The 19,582-nt window shown below is 41.5% G+C and overlaps 1 protein-coding gene across 1 annotated transcript; it reads left to right on the plus strand.

The window, feature by feature from the left end:
• Nucleotides 1-14,073: 14,073 nt before the first annotated feature.
• LOC117581948 lies at nt 14,074-14,951 on the plus strand. Its single transcript, XM_034269430.1, has 2 exons — nt 14,074-14,559; nt 14,624-14,951. Exons 1-2 carry the CDS (start codon nt 14,427-14,429, stop codon nt 14,776-14,778), a joined length of 288 nt encoding a protein of 95 aa, XP_034125321.1. The 5' UTR covers nt 14,074-14,426; the 3' UTR covers nt 14,779-14,951.
• Nucleotides 14,952-19,582: the final 4,631 nt, after the last annotated feature.

Genomic DNA, 19,582 nt, shown 5'->3' on the forward strand with positions numbered 1-19,582 from the left:
AGGATTTCAATTTTCCAATGTGACAAAAAGGCATTTGCATACGGAAGCAAGCGTACCGAATAAAATCAAATTTTATGTACGACCCACAAAAAAAACTGTCAATCCAAAAAAAAAATGGAGCGGGAGGAGGGAGAGCTGAAGATGAAGATTCTGCCAGCTGTCATTTTGGCTTTGGGCTTTTGTTTTTAGCTTTTTATTAACCATAAAATAAATTAAATCAAATTCGGAAATTTAATTGCCATCGTAAAATGAAATAACTTTGAAAGGAGACGCCAAACTTTCGCAGGAAGAGTAACATGAAAATGAATATAGATGAAAGGAGATTTCCCCAGTTAAATGAAGAAATGAATATAGATATGTAGATCCTTGTCACCTTCGTGTTTTCGTGGCATTTATAATCTCTCGCCTTTTGTGGCTATTAATTTGTTTGGCCAACATTTTGATATTCTTGCTATTTATGGGAATTTATTGCCGTTTGTTTTATTACCATCGACTGTCAAGTGCATGCCTTGGTTCTACCTACATACATACATACGAGTGTATCCGTACGAGTGTATCTAAGAGTGTTTTTTCGATCATAAAATGATTCAACTTGTATGCGTTTTTATGGTATATTCTTTGGGGACCAAAACGTATACGTCTCTGTGCGAGTATCTGCATAAGTGTACCTTCTACTTTCTGTATTTCTGGCTCTCGGGTACTTTGGCCATGTGTGCGTGTACTTCTTAACGAGATTTATTTGTAGACAACAGTTGGTGGCTATGTTTTTATGGCACAACAGCCAGAGAAATTCATCAGCAAAACGACAATCTCTCTCTTTCCTTGGGAGCTGTGTCGGGCAACCCAAAAATAAATCTCATATATGTGGTAGATGTAACACCAAAGATGAGCAAAAACGAGACGAAATGGATGACCCTGTTGGTCGAATGATAAGATACCCTATCTTTACTATGGAAAATAGCCTCTGTTAGTTTTAACTGTGTACAAAAATACTCCAGGGCTCGCAATACCCTCTGAGAGGGCACACAAATTCGTACATCATCTACCAGAATCACAATCAAGAACAAAAAAAAGCCGCACAAGGAAAAAATTAAATTGCATTTGTGTGTTCACAGTTCCCCGTCTCTCGAGAGCCAGCCCTATTACCCACTCCTTGCGCAGCTACAGATCTATCTATTGGATGCATCTATTATGCGTGTGCATCCTTGTGTTAGTTAAGCCCTACATTTGCACATTAAGAGGCGAACTGTGTTCGGGCGTTTTGTGCATTTTGCGCACAAAATGTAAAGTTCCGTAAGCCCTTAAAAGGGCTGCTTAAGAAAGCTGAAATATATTTCAATATACCAAGGGAGCAGCGAGTTAAACAAAAGTCATGGGGGAAATAACTTTCTATTTTTTCAGCAGTGCTGCACTTCAAGTTGAGTTTGCTCTAGATATTTGAGTTTGATAATGTTTGGGGTTGCATTTGGACAAAGATAATTGTATGATTCGAACATTTTCAAGCGATTCTCTATTAATAGTGGGGATATACGGAAGAAACTCTGCATTACATCAGACTGAGCACAAATAAACAGCTTTCCTCATTACAGCGAGCATTACACATGCCCCATGGTCCACGCCCCATTTTCATTCATGGTGAAATCGATCTTCGATGATTCCCAAATGTATTTTCTATCCCCAAACCATTAACAACGATCTTTCACTTGGTGAGGGAGGAGTGGAAGCATTGGAACGATGCCAAAAGTGTGAACATAAAAAGTAATGAAGCAATCTTAACTCGTTTTGACATTTCCCAAAATATGTCAACGAGTTTGAGAGTGTGCGAAAAGTATAAAAAATAAGAAATGGCCAAAGAAATGGCAAACCGATGCCGATGGCATTTGCCTGGTTTCTAGCCAGGACCACTTCGGCCCCAAATATATAAGTTTTGTTGCCAGAAAGCCGAACATGCTGCCGCCTCGTAATGGGCTAGAATGTATGTGTGTCGGACTGGGTTGGGATGGATGTTATTTCTGTGCCGATGGCCGATGGCAACGGGAGCCGGTGGAGATGCCATCTAGCCAACAGTTCGACGATCGGGCGGCCTTCCGTGTATCGTAGCATATAGCCAGTTCTAAGTATAGACAGGGCCAATCTCCGAGTGTTCTGCGCCTGCGCAGTGGATCGGCGATGGATCGGCCAGGCAGACAACGGCCAGAGCAGCATCGGCGTAAGTATTTTGGGCAGGCAAATATGCCGATCTTTGGCTACATACATATATGCACAGCCATATATATACGAGCTGTACAAAAGAGTACGTATACATAAACATATATGTATAGAAGGCAGGGCATGGCAAGACAAGAAGACGAGACAAAGCTATAAATATGTACATAATACTCTTACATACACGAAATGAAAGTTCTTCGGAGGCGATCGCGATCGCGATCGCGAACGCAATCGGGAGGCTGTGAGGCGCGTTCTCAACCCGATCCGATCCCAACGATGGCCGCATCTCCGGTACAGCCAACAAAATATAAAAAAAAATAACAGACCATACAAAAATAAAAATAAAAAGAAATAAACTAAGAGGCAGAGGCCAAACCGAAGCGTCAGCGGGCCGAGCAGCGCCAAGAATTAATTTGAGAATATTTTTTGCATCCTTTAGTGCATTACCGATTCTGTTGTCGACCCGTTCAGATCGGCACTTTTCCGGCCCATTCCTGCCGTATTGTTTATCATATCTAAAACCTCTGGCTCTAAAAGTCAGATCAATCATTTGACAAATTTTACACGCGTTGTGCTACGAAAAAAGGATTGAATCCTGGAATTGTATATTCAAAAACCGCTCCAAAAACACCTTGAGAAAACACCATACAAATTTTGTGCTGTGTATCCTGTCTAAATATTCAATTTTAAAAAGTTTCTTTAACTATACAAAAAGGAAGAAGCAAAGTCTAGTAGTTTCTTTGAGTTGGTGTGCATTTTGCAGGGCAGGCCGACGGTTTTGCTATTTATGGAGAACATCGACAAAAAGCTATAAATATAACCCATCCGATCCGAACCAAACCGAACAGAACAGAATCCAACATCACCGATACGAGAAGAGCGGAACAGAAGATTCTGAATCGCTCCCCGGCCATCGAGTGAGTGAGTGTCTGTGTGTGAGTGCGAGTGAGTATCGGTGTGAGTGGGCTTGGCGGGCGATGAATAATGCTCACTTGCTCATCGCTATTTTCGTGTGGCGGAAATATCTTTACAATACACATGTACCTACATACATATGTATGTATTCACCTCTATATATTTACATAACTATGTACTACATGCATGTATGTATTTAAGTATATGAAAGCAGAGTCATCTGACTAGTGAAAGTTTTGTTCTTTTTTTGTATCTGTCATAATTTCAATAACTTAAGAACAGAAGGATATATTAATAGAAATTTCATAACTTTGGTATGACGGAAATATAATGTACTATCAATGGTTTTTTCAAATTATATAAGATGAGAGGAATGGTTCCATTTACAGAAAAATACAATTAAATGTAAGAAAAGAAAGATTCACTTGAATCATAATATGTCACATAAATGTATGAAAATATTTTATTCTATTAGGGTCATTGTGTGTTGTTGCTTCCTGGCATTATTGAGTGATAGAGAAGATGTTCCATAAACTTTTTACCTAGAACCACTCGTAGTTCTGCATCATATTTCCATATTAAAAGTTACTTCATGGAAATTGTACATTAAGCTGCTTGTCGTTCAATCAGTAACCGTTATCGGAGAATCAGCATTAACGATCACACCAACAGCTCGTTAATTAATTTCAATTAAAGGACGTAACATTAATGGTTATAATAGCATTTAAATAATTAGTTACACGACACAAGCAGCTTTTGTGGGTCACAGGCACAACACATGCGCCTCGAACCCATCACAAAAGTATTATAATTTAATGAAAGTGCACAAAAATGTGCGACCAGTACATTAAAATCGAGCATTAAATGCAGCAAATTGCTAATTAAAATTCACGATTGCGAATGGGCTCCGTTTGCCATTCGGTCTGACACGCTGACAATTTTCATTACAATTCGATTAAGTTTCCCTGCCGCGAACTGTTAATGCTAATTGCACCAGATATGCGCCGGCAAATGCTCGTTTAAATAATGCGCATTTTCATTTGATTGCTGCACTTACTACTGGCCCTTGGTCACATTTTATTTTAATGTCTCTCATGCTTAATTTCAAATTAAACATTAAAGAAAGGAATATTTATCTAATTTTGATATTCCACTGTCTGTCTATGCTGTCTGCGCATGTGATAAACATTTGACAAATGCAGGCCTGCAGTATCTGCTGCAAAAACACATGGATAAATGGGTAGGCGACACGGACAGATTCTGGTACACTTAAGGCGGCCTGGGAAACGCCTGCAAGCTGCAGTTGGTACCCTGCAGATTGCTTCCATGTGCCTCTGCCTGGGCCTGGGCCGCATCCTGCCCATCGGTTCAGCGCCGCGTGGGTATTGCCAGTTGTTGCTTCCAGTTGAGGTCTCTGCTTCAAGTAGGTAAAAATAATGAGAGAGAGAGAGAGAGAGGAAGAGACGAGACGAGAGCCGTACTTGGAACATATGTGCGCCCCAGCTCTGGGCTTGACCTGACCCCGGGTCGACGGCGCTGCCTTCATGTGTGGGTCTCCCGGTTTAATTTTAGGCACCTATATAAACGCATGTTTACACTGCGCCAAGAACACAGTCGCCGTCATCAGTTCGCGTCGTCAACTTCTCGATCAGCATACACATAGTTCTAAAGTGATTTTCGACTCGAAGTTCTTCCTCAGACTCTCTCCGGGCACTGCCTTCTGCCAGAATCTTTACGGGATACACAGTTTACGGGATTTGTTTCTTCGAAGTCCTGACGGGACTGACTCTGATACCGGCTTTCTCAAGTTTTGTGTCTGTAGAGACTTTCCGAACTTGTTTAGCTCAATTTTCATCAGGCATTGACTTTGTTTCATCAGACTCCTCAACGGGTCTCGTTTAGTTTTGTCTCCAAATCGAAATTGCATTTGCGAGCTCCGCGGATTTTGTGGTGTACGGCTATATTTTTCGTGTGGAATGTGACCAAGCCAAACCCAAGTAACATCAAGAACAAAAAACTGAAGAGCCCACAAAAAAATCGTTTAAGCGTCAAAGCCAAAGCAGCACACAAACATTGAGGCAGGGGATCATCATGGATGGGGCTCTGGGCAGGCAGGAGTGGGTTCCGTTCTGTTCAGATGGTGGTTCCAGTGGAACTTCGCGGTGGTGGCTTTGGAGCTGTCCCAAGCCGGCCATGTGGTGCAAAATATGCGCATAAAAAAAGTCAAACAAAAAAGGCGCAATTTTATTACGGCCACACAACAAAAAAACAAAACAAAAGATGAAAAAAAAAACACAAAAATACTGAAAAAACAAAAGCAGCAAAAAGTTTATGAATTTTTTGTGCAGGCGTGTGAAAGATGCAAAAGAAAAGTTTTAAAAAAAATAAAGGAAAAAGTAAAACAGATACCACGAATACGGAAAGTACGAGTTGTATCTGAGGGTGGACTCTGTGGGCTGGGACAGGGACTGCAGGGACAGGGACTGGGTTCCAGTCACATATAAACACACTTCAGTGCGCTTAAAAATTGCTTTATTGCAGTTGGACTATAAAAACGCACGGCAGCCAGCAACAGCAGCAGCAGCACACCGCATAACACAAAAATGAAAAGTATGGGAATAAAAATGAAAACTCTTCAACGAAAAACAGGAAAAATTTGCATGCCACAAAAATAAGCATAAGGATTTGCTTCTCACAAAGTAACAACAGTGAAACAAGGACAGAAAAAGGGCAGAGGAGGGAAAGGAAACCCAACAGGGACAGGACAGATAAATGGTAGCAAAAAGTGGTAACAGAAGGGAAAAGAATGGCCCAAAATGAAGCCGCAAAAGAGTGTGCCCAATGGTTTTGAAGTTGGTAAGTCTTTTCTCCTTCTTTTTTTTTGTGGTCTGCAATTACCTTCAGTCGTTGCCATTACTGGCTATTGCCTTATGGTTTTGCCCATTCCCAAACATCATTCGGGTAAGTAAGACATTCAGAAAAAGTGTCCCTCAGTGAGTGTTAATAAAAGTCAAAGAAAATATCCAATTCAGCTGGCCTTTGAGAGTTCCATGCTTCCTTGCATTCAATAGTATAACATAAAGCATATGGAATGTAAAGAAGTATGGAGCGAAATCTGGCAAGACATCGTGTACTGCAAATTAAATTTAGTGAAATTTAAACAATAAGTGCAAGTGTGAAGGTACGTAGAATATTTTATCTCCTGCGTTGCAATAATTTTTCCAAATTATCCCACCCCATGCCAGGGGGTATTCACGTAATTATGAAAAAAAAACAATTCAAATACTTTGCTGCTAATGTTCGCTTGTGATTCATTTTAAAAATAGTAAAATATTCCTACGTAAGCAGAGGCAACAAACATTTCAAATATTTCAGAAAAATATTCGCCTGTATTTATGGATTTTTCAAGCACAAAAACAGACACGCAAATGTGTCTATGTGTGTGGGTTTTATCTGTGCAATGCATATCACATTTCACAGTGTGTGTCTGGTTCGGATGGGAGCGGGTGCGGGTTGGTTGATGTTAAAAATAAATCGTGTTTAATTCTTTGGACGCACTGTCCGACCGAACACACACACACACATGGCAAAAATGTTGTTTAGTTAAATGGCAACAAAATATGTGTAATACATAGACAGCGGGTCTTAGTTCCGGCTACAGCCAGTTTGAATTGCAGTTAAGCACCGGGCTGCACAGTAAGCCCTCCCGGAACATGTGCGCCAAAGTGGATTTACCAACTTGAAATTATCGCAGAGTTGGCCTGGCTCCTGCCCCGCACGGTGTAGCATGTGGCGCCATCCAGCGGTGGATGGCTGCATCGGTGGCTATAACTTAATGCAATTAATATGCAAAATCGTGACACACAAAACCCCCGCTACCACACGTACTCCACTCCTCGCCCCTCCACGCCGCTCGACCTACGACCATTCCTTCTCCTACGACGACGATGACGGCGTGCGCAGCATGTGCAGAACGATGCACTGAAGCGGGGCTCCACTCCAGCCAGCATGTGGCATCCACATCTCTTTGCCCCATGCACCGTTTCTTCTCTCACTGTCCATCCTCCCTCTCATCAGGGTCTCTGCCACTAGAGCGCATTAAAAGCAAAAGCACAGCGAGGAAGGCAAAGTGCGCTAAATTGATGAGCGTCACGTGCGTTTTGCTCACTTTGTGCCACGCCTGTAGACGGGGCAAGACCGCCCCTGCTGTACCACCTTCCCACCTTCCCGCAGTGTCATACGAGCTGTGTGGGCGTGGCAGGCAGTCAGTGATGGCACCGAACTAATGAATCGAGAGATACCAATGGCAAGCAGAAGAGCAGCGTTCCTGGAAGGCTGGTTTTACATAATTTTGTCACTATGAACAAAATTAAAACGTTTTTAAATGTTGTTCAATATTTCTCGCAACTTATTATATTTAATTCTCTCTCTTTTTTAGACCCTTAGTATTGGCCATCACTGGCAGTTGCCCCTTTGGCTTGCATCTCATCTCATAGGTGCTGCTCTGGTACTGGAACTGTTACTGATGCTGCAGGTGGAGGTGTTGGTGGTGGTGGTGGTGGTGGAGGGTGATCTGGAGATTGAGAAGGACCTGCTGCTGTGTCTGTGGTGTGCAGCTCCTCCGTTCATATAATATTTGTTGCTGGATGGCGTTGCCTTGGCAAGTCGTAAAAGTAAACAGAGCATGTGGTGTACTCCATGGTGTTGTACGAGTACGAGTATATGCCATAAAGCGCTTAATTTTTTGCTGCCTGTTCGTGGGCGCCATTCCCGAAAGGTGAGAAATATGGCGCCCTGGCTCAGAGTTGCAGTTCGAGTTGGGGCCTTTCTCTATTTGCACTTTATACAGAATACGGAATATACGGAGGATACAATATATAAAAATTAATTGGGTTCAAAGCGAGCGTGGAAAGCGCTCGAAATCTCCGGACAAAAGGGAAACAAAAAGAGTGAAAACAACCAAAAATTTACCCACATTTTGGGGCAGTGACAACGACACGCCCAATGACTGGCCAAGATATTAAGTATTTTGATGGGAGCCACAAAATGGCAAATTAGTTTCAATTAAATAATGTTGTCGCAATTTAGACGGGGTGGCCCTCAGTCTCCTGCTGGCTCTATGTCTTTAGCTGTCTCTCTTTCTCTGACAATAGCGCCTTCCCTTTCTATATGTATCTCTCTCTCTCTCTCTCTCTCTCTCTCTCTGGCTGTGTGGCCAATGTGTGCATGACAGTTCATGCATAACGCAAATGTTGAAAGCGCCGCAAGGAGCCGTCGTCCATGGGCATGGAGGTCTATCGACATCCCCGGCAGCCTCGTACTCGCCGGCATCAAGGTCCCAGCATGTCCACGCAATAACGATTGTGGAGCATAATGCCCATAATGTTCTCATAATTACAGAACACACACACAGGCGACAGGCCAGTCCCTGGCCCTGCTTCCAGTCGCACCCTAGATGGCCTCTCGGGGAGCAGACCAGAGCTGTGCTATCCGGTCCGGACTTCTCCCGTCCTGTCGTGAACGTGTTGACAGAGCTGGGGTCAACGCTGCTGGCCTGCAATTTGAATTTAATGTACGCATTGTTTTATTAATTTTGAGTGTTCTCATTAAAACACACACGAAATTTATGAAATTAATACTTATGCTGCTCAAACATTCTCTTACACCAGAATCAAGTGCAAATGGCACCTGGTGGTCAAGAAAGTAATTAAGAACAAAAATGGAATGGTCTTTAACATCTAAATGTAATGTAGTTTTAATTTAAGGAAGTTTTTCAATTGGTAATAAGGTTTGCTGCAAAATTAAGGAAACATTAAACATAACTATTCTTAGATACATTTTAAAGACTCTTTCAAAAGAATGAGATATCAAAAGTTGTCTCTTCCATTCTGGAATGTACTCAAAATGAGAGTACCACTTCCCTCACCCTTATTCTCGGTTTTCAATGATAAATGGTAGAATCTGACTTTTGTATAAATAAATTATGAATGAAACCATCCTATCCATCAATATTTCAAATCTGATCCAAATCGGAACACTATATCGTACCCCCTGCGAATATTTTACCATAACATTTGACTATATTTTATGCAACAACTGTCTCGGCCGGCCGCTTACTTCTGCATATTTTAATTTTTCTAATATAGTAGAGGAATCATTTATGCCAACAATTTTCATGCATAAATTAACAGATATATGCAGATGAAATTTAGCACACCAATACCGCAAAGAGGGTGCAGTGCATCATGAAGGGAGAACAAAAAATAAAATTAATATTTATTACGCACATTTTGGTTGATTTGGTTTTGCACTTGGTTGCACTTTGCCCACGAAACTAAACGTTTCCATTCTCCCGAACATGGGCAGGCCACACGACACACGAACATTGATATGAATATGGATATAAACATGCATAGACAGGGACATTGACAGGAGCAGGACCCTCGACATGAACATGAATAAATATTTAGTTGGGACAAATAGCTGCAGCGACAAAAATGCTCGACAAATATTACATGCAAATAAGTTGTACTCAAATGTATATGTATTTGTTTTAATTTATTTACTCAATACTTGTTGGGCAGCCACTGATGAAGGCTCGGCTGATATTTTATACTCGGTATTCGTGGAGTCCAAAGGGTATGTTGTACTTGTAGCCCATCTAAAAATCGTGAAAAAGAAAAAATACTTCAGGTTAAGTGTGGAAAACATATTACCAGGAGAGGCTGCTTCTCTCAGGCCTTCTTTCAGCAGCTATCAGGAGTACATGTTCTGCCGTTTGCATCTCCCTGGCATATCGAGGCAAAGCCTAGAGCACAATTAATGTACCGTGTATGTAATTCGAGGCTGCCTGCTGTAACCAACTCCCTTTAATTTTCCCCTGTAAATTTAGTGGTTTTGTAATTTGCATAAATCAATTTGAAATTATCCACGGCGGCCTGGTATCACATTTCTAATTATGTGTATGGCATTTTTAGTTTGTTTAATTTATGCAAATTGTCGCTGGTGCTGGGTCAATGGAACCAAGCTTGTAGCCCAACATTCTCTGATTAATTGTTTGTGGTGGGTTAATTATTTTTTATACTACTCGGAGGGAGTGCAACAAATATTAGTAGCCGGGAAACATGGTCAAACACGCACTGCAGCAGTAATTTCCTTTTGTTGTTCAAGTGGCAATTTAATTAAGCAATTTAAAAGCTCTAAATATTAGCAATTAATATTAATGCAGCCGCATAAACGCCTGCGACAGTTTACACGATTTAATTATAGATTATGGCCGGGCATTACATTATTTAGCCAAGTGGTTAACAGAGTTGAGGCATTCTAGAATACGAAATTTATGGGACAATTAAACGGCTGTTTTCAATAAATTGTTCATTAAAATGTTACATTTTTGTTGACTGGATTACAAATGCAACTGGGCCTTCCCCGACGTGTTTGCCTACTTTCTTGGACTTTTTTGAAAGAAAACTGGTCCAATTCTCAATAATTTTTCAATAGCTTTGATTGGATCTCGATTTGGGCTAGTGCCAGAATCGTCTTGGCCCAACAATTCTAGTTTATTATGCCAATTAAAAGGACTCTGATGCTAATGCGATTTCTGCACAACAAGGCGATATTGTGCAATGATTACGCAGTACACAGCACAGTTCCCCTTAATTGGACTCATCTTTTAATTGCCATATTAAGCACGCTCGATAAGTATACGCAATGTGGCTGCTGCACACTCGAGTCAAACACGCACACATGCACACTTGTATACTCAGACAATGGCAAGCAATTATGCATGAAGACGGTATTTAGTTGAAATTGATTGCACACCCAAAAGGAGGACAGCTGCGGGTTGCATGTATATTGAGGAGAAATGCTAACCCCAAAACATTTGAAGCCTCCTCTCCAAGGCCAGCCAGGTGTGGAAATGTGTGAGCTTTTGTCTCTGTCTGTGCATGTTTCTGTGTGGAGTGCATTAGTGTCTCAGCTTCAAATGTGTGTGTGTGCACTCAATTAAGCATCTTGGATGTCGCACAAATATTGCAGCCTAGACACAATTTTCATCCTGCACTCGACAGCCGTTTGTCTCGTTAATTGATAAACTTGCTTCAAGGAAACTTTTTGCCTGACATTAGACATTTTAGGAATTTGGCAAAAGTTTCAAAACAGCAATTCAAAAAGTGTTTGGCAAATAGAGAGATGTTTGTATATGTACGAGTATTAAAAGACGGACATATTATAATAAACTGCTAAGAAATGTGAGGAGAAGAAATGTTTGCACTGTAAACGAGCTCACGGAGAAGTGTAAATCACAAAAGCATGAACAAAAATCATCACTGAAATCTACCCCATAAATTACCAATATACTTCCCTTTGGATACCTTTTGGAATACCCTGGAGTATTCCTCGCTTCTATGGCAGCTAATTTAACTTACAAGAAATGCTGTTCGATAAAGCATTCAATAATCCTTTCATAGAGTATACAAATATCAATAGAATTTTTAAGCATACAATTTTGCACAAACCCAGCAAAGTTCTACACAAAAATTTCATAATATTTTCCTCGAATAATTTCAATCAGAAACTTCAGCTTCATTTATTTGTATCCATGTTTACTTCAGCAAATTTTGCCTCTCAACTCAATTTCGGAATAAATCGAAATCGTAGCAAAATGCTTGACCCAAAAAATGTTGCTTGAGAAATTGCATTTATTAATGCAAAATAGGAAATTTCTGCTCAGCTGGCCAAATGGTTTTGCGTAGCTGGGCCAGGCCACATGTGTGTGTGCGTTGGTTGAGGTGGCCCAGGTTGGGGGTCCGGCAAAGCAATATCCTTCAACAGCTCCATTTATTACGATATTTATGTGAGGGCGTAAATCAAGAACACAAATGGAATGGAATTAATAAATGAGTCTACACGTTTCAGCAGCAGCCGGAGCTGCCGCCTGAGCTGCTGATGAAAGTTTGGCTTCAGTTTCAGGGATTTTTGTTGTTCAAACTTTGCTTCGATGGTTTTCTGGTTATGGTCGAGAGCTGCAGGATAAACCTGATCCAGATTATTGAACTAAAATTGATATATAAGTTTAACACAATCTACTTTAAAGCATGGCACTTGCATTAGACTTTTAACAACTGTTCCTACTGCCTGGACGTAAAGCCTACTTCTTAGCTCAACACCTGGTATTACCTCGTGCCCATCTTTCCAGTGCTGAACATGGTAACTTGCATTTAAAAAAGAGTGGTAAAATTCAATTGGACTACAAATGTTTGTAAGCCAACACATTTTATTGCAGAGAACGCTCTTGAAAGCATGCAACAATAAATTCATATTTTCTGGGAAGCGATTTTCAATTTACTTAATTTTTACTCCCTTTTTCATATTTTATGTTAATTAAACTTGTTGCAGCGGTGTCGGTGTCTATGCTGTTGCCCTGTTTTTGCTGCAACTTGAAACCAATTACGAAGACACCCAGATACACATGTGGCACTCATACCCTGACAGCATGTTATGCTGCTTAATTCCTGCAACTGCCAACTCCTTCCGCCCCTACCCGTCACGCCCCCGCTCGTTACTTCGTTAGTTACGAGTAGTTTTGACGTGGCACAGAGCCGTTGTAGCAGTGGCAGTAGCTGGAGCCGGATCCAGCACGGGGCGCGCTCTCCAAAGCGTGAAATAACTTCCGTTGCAAATTTCATTTTCGTTGCACACACATTTTTTTATCCACACAAAATGCACAATGCAGACACACGAGATGGGAGTGGGCGTCGGATTGGGAGCTGGTGGCAGCGCTCGCATTTTGATGGTAAGTTAGCTCCCCTTTTTGGCGGAGAATATGTTTTAATGAGCTTCAAATTGTGATGAGGCTGGGGCTTGGCAGCGCTTATAAGCTGCAAATAATGTTATACAAATTCTTTTATAAATTTAAGCCAATAGAAGACTTTCTAACCAAATCAAAATTGCCAGTGGAAATTTTAAATAAATGTGTTAATATTTTGTTTAGAGCTTCAACTGCAGCATTTTATCTCAAATCTAGAATCTGATGCTTATTTGTTGCTATTTTATTGGAGAGTCTTAAGCATCGAAATTTCTGTACGCTGCCATAGGCCAGTGACAATTGCTAATTTGAATTTACAATTTATTAACAAAATGCAAAATATGTTCAGGCCATTTGCATAGTTGAAACTTTAAAAATTTCAGCGAACTTCCTTTACTTTCTCTGTCTCTGTAAAACTAACTCCATGGTCTTTGCACTTCTTTCACTACCTTGGGCCATCCTGAATTTATTTGATAAAGTGTTGAAATGTTGCACAACTTAAATTAAAATGACTTGGAGAAGTAGCTTTTGGCTTCGTATATTTCTGCCTTTTACTTCTTCTGGTTTCTTGGTGCCGTTCCTCAGTGGCGCTTTTGTGCTGCCGTGGAAAATAAAGTGAAGTAAATAATTTGAATTTAATACTTTATTGTTGCTCTCCTGTCCTGAAGTTTGTAATTATTTTCTTACTTCGCTTGCCGCAAGTGTGAAAATCACCACAACTTTTTCGTGTGAAGCCATTTTCCTTGTTTTCTCCAGCATTTTCCACAGTTTGCTGTTGACTTTGTTACTTTTTCCCGCCTCGGGACAGTCACAAAAAGTATAGCAAAGTCTTTGTATATGGCTACACCAAGTTGTGCACCGCAACAAAAGGGTACTGTGGAAGGGTTCTTGCACATTAAAAATGTATAGAAAATAATTTGCTAAATATTCGCTCAGAAGTGTGCCGGCTTCCTTCTTTTTACGAGTAAGGTATACACTTGCAGAGGGTCATATTCTTTTAACCTTCTAATGTTGACAAGACAGAGAGAGAGAGGTAAGCGATTTTGACTTAACTTATCATACAGAATTCCACATATGTATGTATGTATGATCACTGTTCCTTAGTTAGCTTTGCATCAAATGTTTGTTTTATTATTGAAGGTCTACAGTACATTCCGCTCTGAACATTCTGAAAAAAGTATACACTTTTATATTTGGTTGCATGAGTTTTCCACCACCAAAATAAGAACGATCAAAGGGAGTGCAACATTGGAGCAAGAAAGAGAGAAAGAAAGAGCGAGAGAGAGAGAGGGAAAAAGAGAGGAAGGGCGCGCATATGATGATAACCGGTTTTCGTTTCCACATTTGTTTGTTTTTTGTTTTTTTGGGTCGGTGGTCGATGTCTGGTTTTCCAAATTTAGAATGCACCGGCTGATTGGAGCGTTCGCTTGTCTATCAACATAGCTCTTCATAAGCACTATTTATAAATAAATATACAAATATAAAATCTTACAAAATCATGGCTACAATGGATGATCATTTCAGTCGAGTCTTGAGGAAGAATCCCACCATCCAAAATGACCTGCGTGGCATTTTCAAGAACTCTGAATGTGACTCTCCAGAGCGGTCAATCACACTCTCGCAGATACGTGGCAAGTACCAAAACAACCTTCAAGTATACAGAAACATTTTCTAATTGCATTTTTCATATTGCAGCTGCTTATGGCGAGAGAACCGGCAATGAATTTCCCATCAAGGGTGGCACGCGCACGCAAATGTGTTTCATTTTGACAGTGCCATATATCTGCTGTTTTACCAGTCGAATTGGCACATTGCGCTTCTATACGATTGACATTAATCAGGAGAGATAGAAGTTACTTCTGCAACTGTACTCGTTCAGGAAAGCATCTAGTCATTTGAGTGCAATTTTTGTATAGCAGTAAGAAAATTCTAAAAAGTAATTGTCTAAATGGAAAACTTAACTAAATTTACCTCTAATGTAAATTGCCTTAAATATGAATAAACATGTCTCTGACCAGTGTAATTTATTGAATATTAGGTATCATATTACAGATTGTACTGTTCTATTGTAATTTCAAAAACAAACGTTTAAAAAACACGCGAAATATTCAATATCAGGTCATGTGTGATCTCCCGCTAAGTCTAGCACATTGACAACTTCCAATTTAAAATTGAAATTCCATTCTAGATGTAGAGTTCTGCTTTTTTGCATTGCAGCTGCCAATTGTAATTGGGGACATGGTCGAAATCAAGCGACAACAACAAACAGCAGCAGCAAATCGGAAAACCTCAATGCAAATAAATGGAAGAGTGACAGCATGTCCGTACGTACACGTACACGGACTCGTACATCAAATCAAATGAATTTGCTCCCGCAGCTTTGCAGACCTACAAAAGGAAAAAAGTAGAACACCAAAGCCAAACAACTAACAACCAACAAACAAAGCGGGGGCCCGGCCGGCAGCTCGGCACCAGACCAAATAAACCATACCGAAAACCAAACTGAAAACCGAGGATAATACGGCGGGAATGGCCTCGGTGAAGTTGGGTCACGCAGTCGCAGAATCTCAGATGTCGTGGATGCAGAACGTGGACCCAAAGCAAAGCATAATGAAACTAAATGCCGAGCGAAGAAAAACCCCAAAACAAATTCATTACGGAACTGCACCTCAGGGGGTGATAATTCGATTCAACGAAACTTTGGTGATTATTTATTGCTTCATGCGGCGACTCTTACTCCTAGCCCATGCCCAACGCCTCGGTGCCCCCACTCTCCCTGTCTCTGTGGCTCTCTGTGTCTCGCTGGCTCTGTGGCTGAGCGTGGTTGTGGCATATACGAGGTGTGTGCAGGGGCAACTTCGCTTGTGTTGGTCTGCCGGACTGGGTTGCATGTCCCGAGAGCTGTCCCCATGGTATTTTGCTGTTAGTGTCATAAAATGTTTTGTGGCCCAAAACTCCGACACTGGAACTCATTATTTTGTTCATTAACACTTTTTTTGTTTTTTGGTTTCTCCAGCTGTTTATTCTTTCCCCTAGTTGGTGTTTGTTTTTACTATTTTGGTGTTTTTAGATGTTAGGAATGTGCAGTGCGGGGTAATCTGGTTTGGAAAGAAAGAAGAGACAATTTGGGTTTGCTTTTCTTTGCACTAAGTGTAGGAAATGGCAACACTTTGTTATGCTGTTTTAAATGTATATAAAATATCATTATTTACTGTATCAAAGGGTATCTCTACGTCTGTACTAACTGCTTGTACCTCCCCCATATTTATGTTGCTGTTTTGGTTCCCTCGTCTCATGATCTGGATTTCCTCCAGGACCATCAATTAAATTACTATCTTCTGTCTCCTTCTGTTTATTCTTTACTCGTACACTCAGTCCCTACACTTCACCATTTTGCATGGCAAATTTTATTTATGTGCCGAAAAAAATATATGTATGTATGTACAGATAGATGTGTGTTCGTGTGTACATACATACATACATACGTGATGGATGCCATAAACCTAAAATGATTTCAAGTTATTTTTGCATAACGTTTGTTGTTTTGCTTTTAGTTTTCCATGGGCATAAACATTTTTTATGTCTCATTAAGGTTTTGTTTTGGCTTTTCCTGTTTTCCGTTTTGCTTTGGCTTTGGTTTTGGGTTTGGTTGGGTGGCTGTGGCTGTGGCTTATCGGAGGGCAAGTGAAAATGTTGTTAACTTTTACTAGCTGCGGCTTTAATTCATTAGTGGAAATGGTCCGAGGAGGCTGATTTCGTAGGGAGTTGCTTCCTTGTTTGCGACTCGACTCGACTGGCACATTCCACTTGGTTATGGCACTTGGCCGAGTTATAAAATGTTATCGAGGGCGCAGGTTTTTATGTCTCGGGGTCAGATAAATGTGTTTATGGCGTAATCTTTTATTTTGCCTTTTTCGCAGCCTTGTCCGGGTCCGTGTTTGGGGCTAGACTTCCGGCTGGCTGCTGTTTAATTTTTGTGGTCTTTTATCTTGGGCCTGTGGCTGTGGCAATGGCTGTTTATGACACGCATCCGAAGCGTGGGACGAAGCTGCTACGAACATTTGTCGTGGGATTAGACAAAATGTTAAGAGCTGGTCATTAAGGAGCCAAAAGAGAGTCCCTATATATTATGCAAGGAATTACAAACTTGAGATACGCAGACACAGCGAACAGAGGAGCCCATTAATTAACGCAGTTGATGTAGTGGCGTAGAAAATATTTTTTTTACTCTACGAGTTACTCGTTGTCAGCAGCTTAAGCCGCCATTCCTAATTTGCAGCATGTGAGAACTTGTAATATCCGCACAGTAATGTAAAAAACTTTACATTCACAGCAAATTTAGCCAGCTGTCAATTGGTGTGGAGTGTTTATATCCTTGCTCCTTGCTCCTTCCAGCATCTTGCTCTAATCGCTTCTAATAACGCACAAAATTGAAAAACTTATGCGATATCATTGGGGACTCAAGCCACACGACAAGTGCAGCTGCCCCCAGGGGAGAAGCCAGACCAGAGACCAAGCCCAACCAAACCAAACCAAACCAAAGCAACCGAACCGAACCGAACGGAGAAGAACCAAACTGGACCCGACAACTTGTGACAACTTAAGCACACGAGGGGGAGGCCAGTAAAATAAGTGGAAATGGGGGTAGGAAAAATCGAGAAAGAAAAGAAATAAGTAACAAGAAGAAAACTGTCATGATATACCCGTAAACACGGCCAGCTGTAGATGCGCCAAGGGCCAGAACCCCCAGACCTCGGACCTCGAATCCGAACCCGAACCCGAACCACTTTCCGGACATGAACATGGACATGGATTGAACCTTCGGTGCGGGTGTATTTGCTTTGCACTGTGTCACTTTGGAAATTGTGCAGATTGTCCAGTTACAGGGCGTGTGGCGTCTGTTTGTTTTAATTTCTCTTATCGGCAGGCAGTCTCAGCCCGAGCTCCCGTTCCAATTCCTTTCGAGCTGTGCTCCTTCCACTCGGACTCCCCAGAGCCATACAATTTTAATTGCACAATGGCAGCTTCTTTTGTTTTCTAGCTGCAATTTTTTAAAATGAATTCATGGCCTGGCTGGGTCTCCGTCTCCCCACAGAACAGCACGGCACGGCACGGCTGGGGTCTGAGGTCTGAGGTCTGTTCGGGCCTGAGCTGGTCTGGTCTGGCGCTCTTTTGTTTGACGTCTCTAAATCCGCAAGGAGTTGGACTGCGTCGAGTACTGTTCATACACATTCACTGGCCAGGGGAGAGAGAGCAAAGCAGAGGCAGAAGGCGATGGCAGCGAGCTATTTAATTGAAAGTTGCTTTGTGACTCCGCCGGGGTAAGCTAATAAAATGTTTAACTTTGATTTAGTTGAGGGATTTCTAAACTGAATGCACTTTAAGGCCACTCCAACGACTGACTTGGGCCTCTGCCACTCCCACTCGCAATAAAGATTAATTTGCCAACATTATTCGAGAACTGTTTTACAAACTTAAATACGAGTTTATACTTTGGACTTCATTCTGGGAATTTCTTTTCATAATTATTACGAATGTAAATGGAGCTGCCAAGAACATGAAGATCCAGAAAAGTTCTACAACTTAGTCACTCCTTCAATCGGAACGAAAGTGCTCGGAGTTTCCACTTCCACTTGCATCCTTCCATCAATATTTTATAATTGAATAATCGTTTTCCCAACCTTTATTGGCTGTCGGCGGGCCCCACCCATACACCTATTAGTAATTATAAATTGCTTGTTACACGCAAAATACGTATGCAATTTTTTTAATTATAACTTTTAAGTTCCTGCGGAATCAGGTTGTGTGAGAGGTCAGGTGGGGGCCGAGTACCCATATGTGCATGTGTTCGAGGGTGGTGGCAGACTTTGAGTTGTTCCGGCAGCTCCGATTTGAATTATGAGCAATTAGGTTGGCCAACCACAAGTAAGCAAAATGGTTTTTGTAGCCTGATTAGGGACTGTGGATGATGGTGGGTCGTGGGTCATGTGTCAACAGGAGGACTGGGCTGGTGGACTGGTGGACTGGTGGATTGCCCCCCAAGCGGTTGCTGCACCGGATTGTGGTCAACTGCATTTGACGGTGGGGGAATGCGTGTGTAATGAGGCTTAATTTGTTAAATTCCAAGGCTTATAATTGGCATTGGGCAGACCGCAAGGCAGTGCACACTGAGAATCGGCCCGGGGCGTAGGGCGTAGGGCGTAGGACGTAGGAGGGGGGAACTGGGAACTGGGAACTGGGGCAAGTGCAAAGTGTAATTATGTGGTCGCTTGGTCAGCCCTAAACTGCCAGATTTGTTTGCCAATGTGCTGGGGAGTGTGCGATTGTGTTTGTTGGCCTGGCCCAAAAGCTTAAGTCGTGTCTAAGCAAAGTGCCATAATTTAAGCCACAGCATTGTGCGGGCTACGGGCTGGGCTTTCCGCCTCTTTCGTTTCGCTTCCTTTCCATTTTATGGCATTTTTATGGCCCCGAGAATACAAATAAAACCAAGTGCCATTATTTTTACACCTCGCACTCGACGCTGCAAAAGTGCCACAAAATGCACACAAAAATTAAGTTTTACCAAAAAGAAGAGAGAGAAAAAGATGACAGCAGGGATAGAAATGTTCATCAAATGAAGGCATCGAATGGTTGATACTCTGGCAACTCCATGGT

The sequence above is a fragment of the Drosophila guanche genome, unplaced genomic scaffold (assembly GCF_900245975.1).
Source record: "Drosophila guanche unplaced genomic scaffold, DGUA_6, whole genome shotgun sequence".
Classification (NCBI taxonomy): Eukaryota; Metazoa; Arthropoda; class Insecta; order Diptera; family Drosophilidae; genus Drosophila; species Drosophila guanche.

What these genes read in the sequence shown, in the direction of transcription:
- LOC117581948 (XM_034269430.1), top strand. Translation starts at nt 14,427, where the DNA reads ATGGCTACAATGGATGATCATTTCAGTCGAGTCTTGAGGAAGAATCCC. An exon ending in CACACTCTCGCAGATACGTG is followed by an intron (nt 14,560 to 14,623) that starts GCAAGTACCAAA and finishes TTCATATTGCAG; the next exon opens with CTGCTTATGGCGAGAGAACC.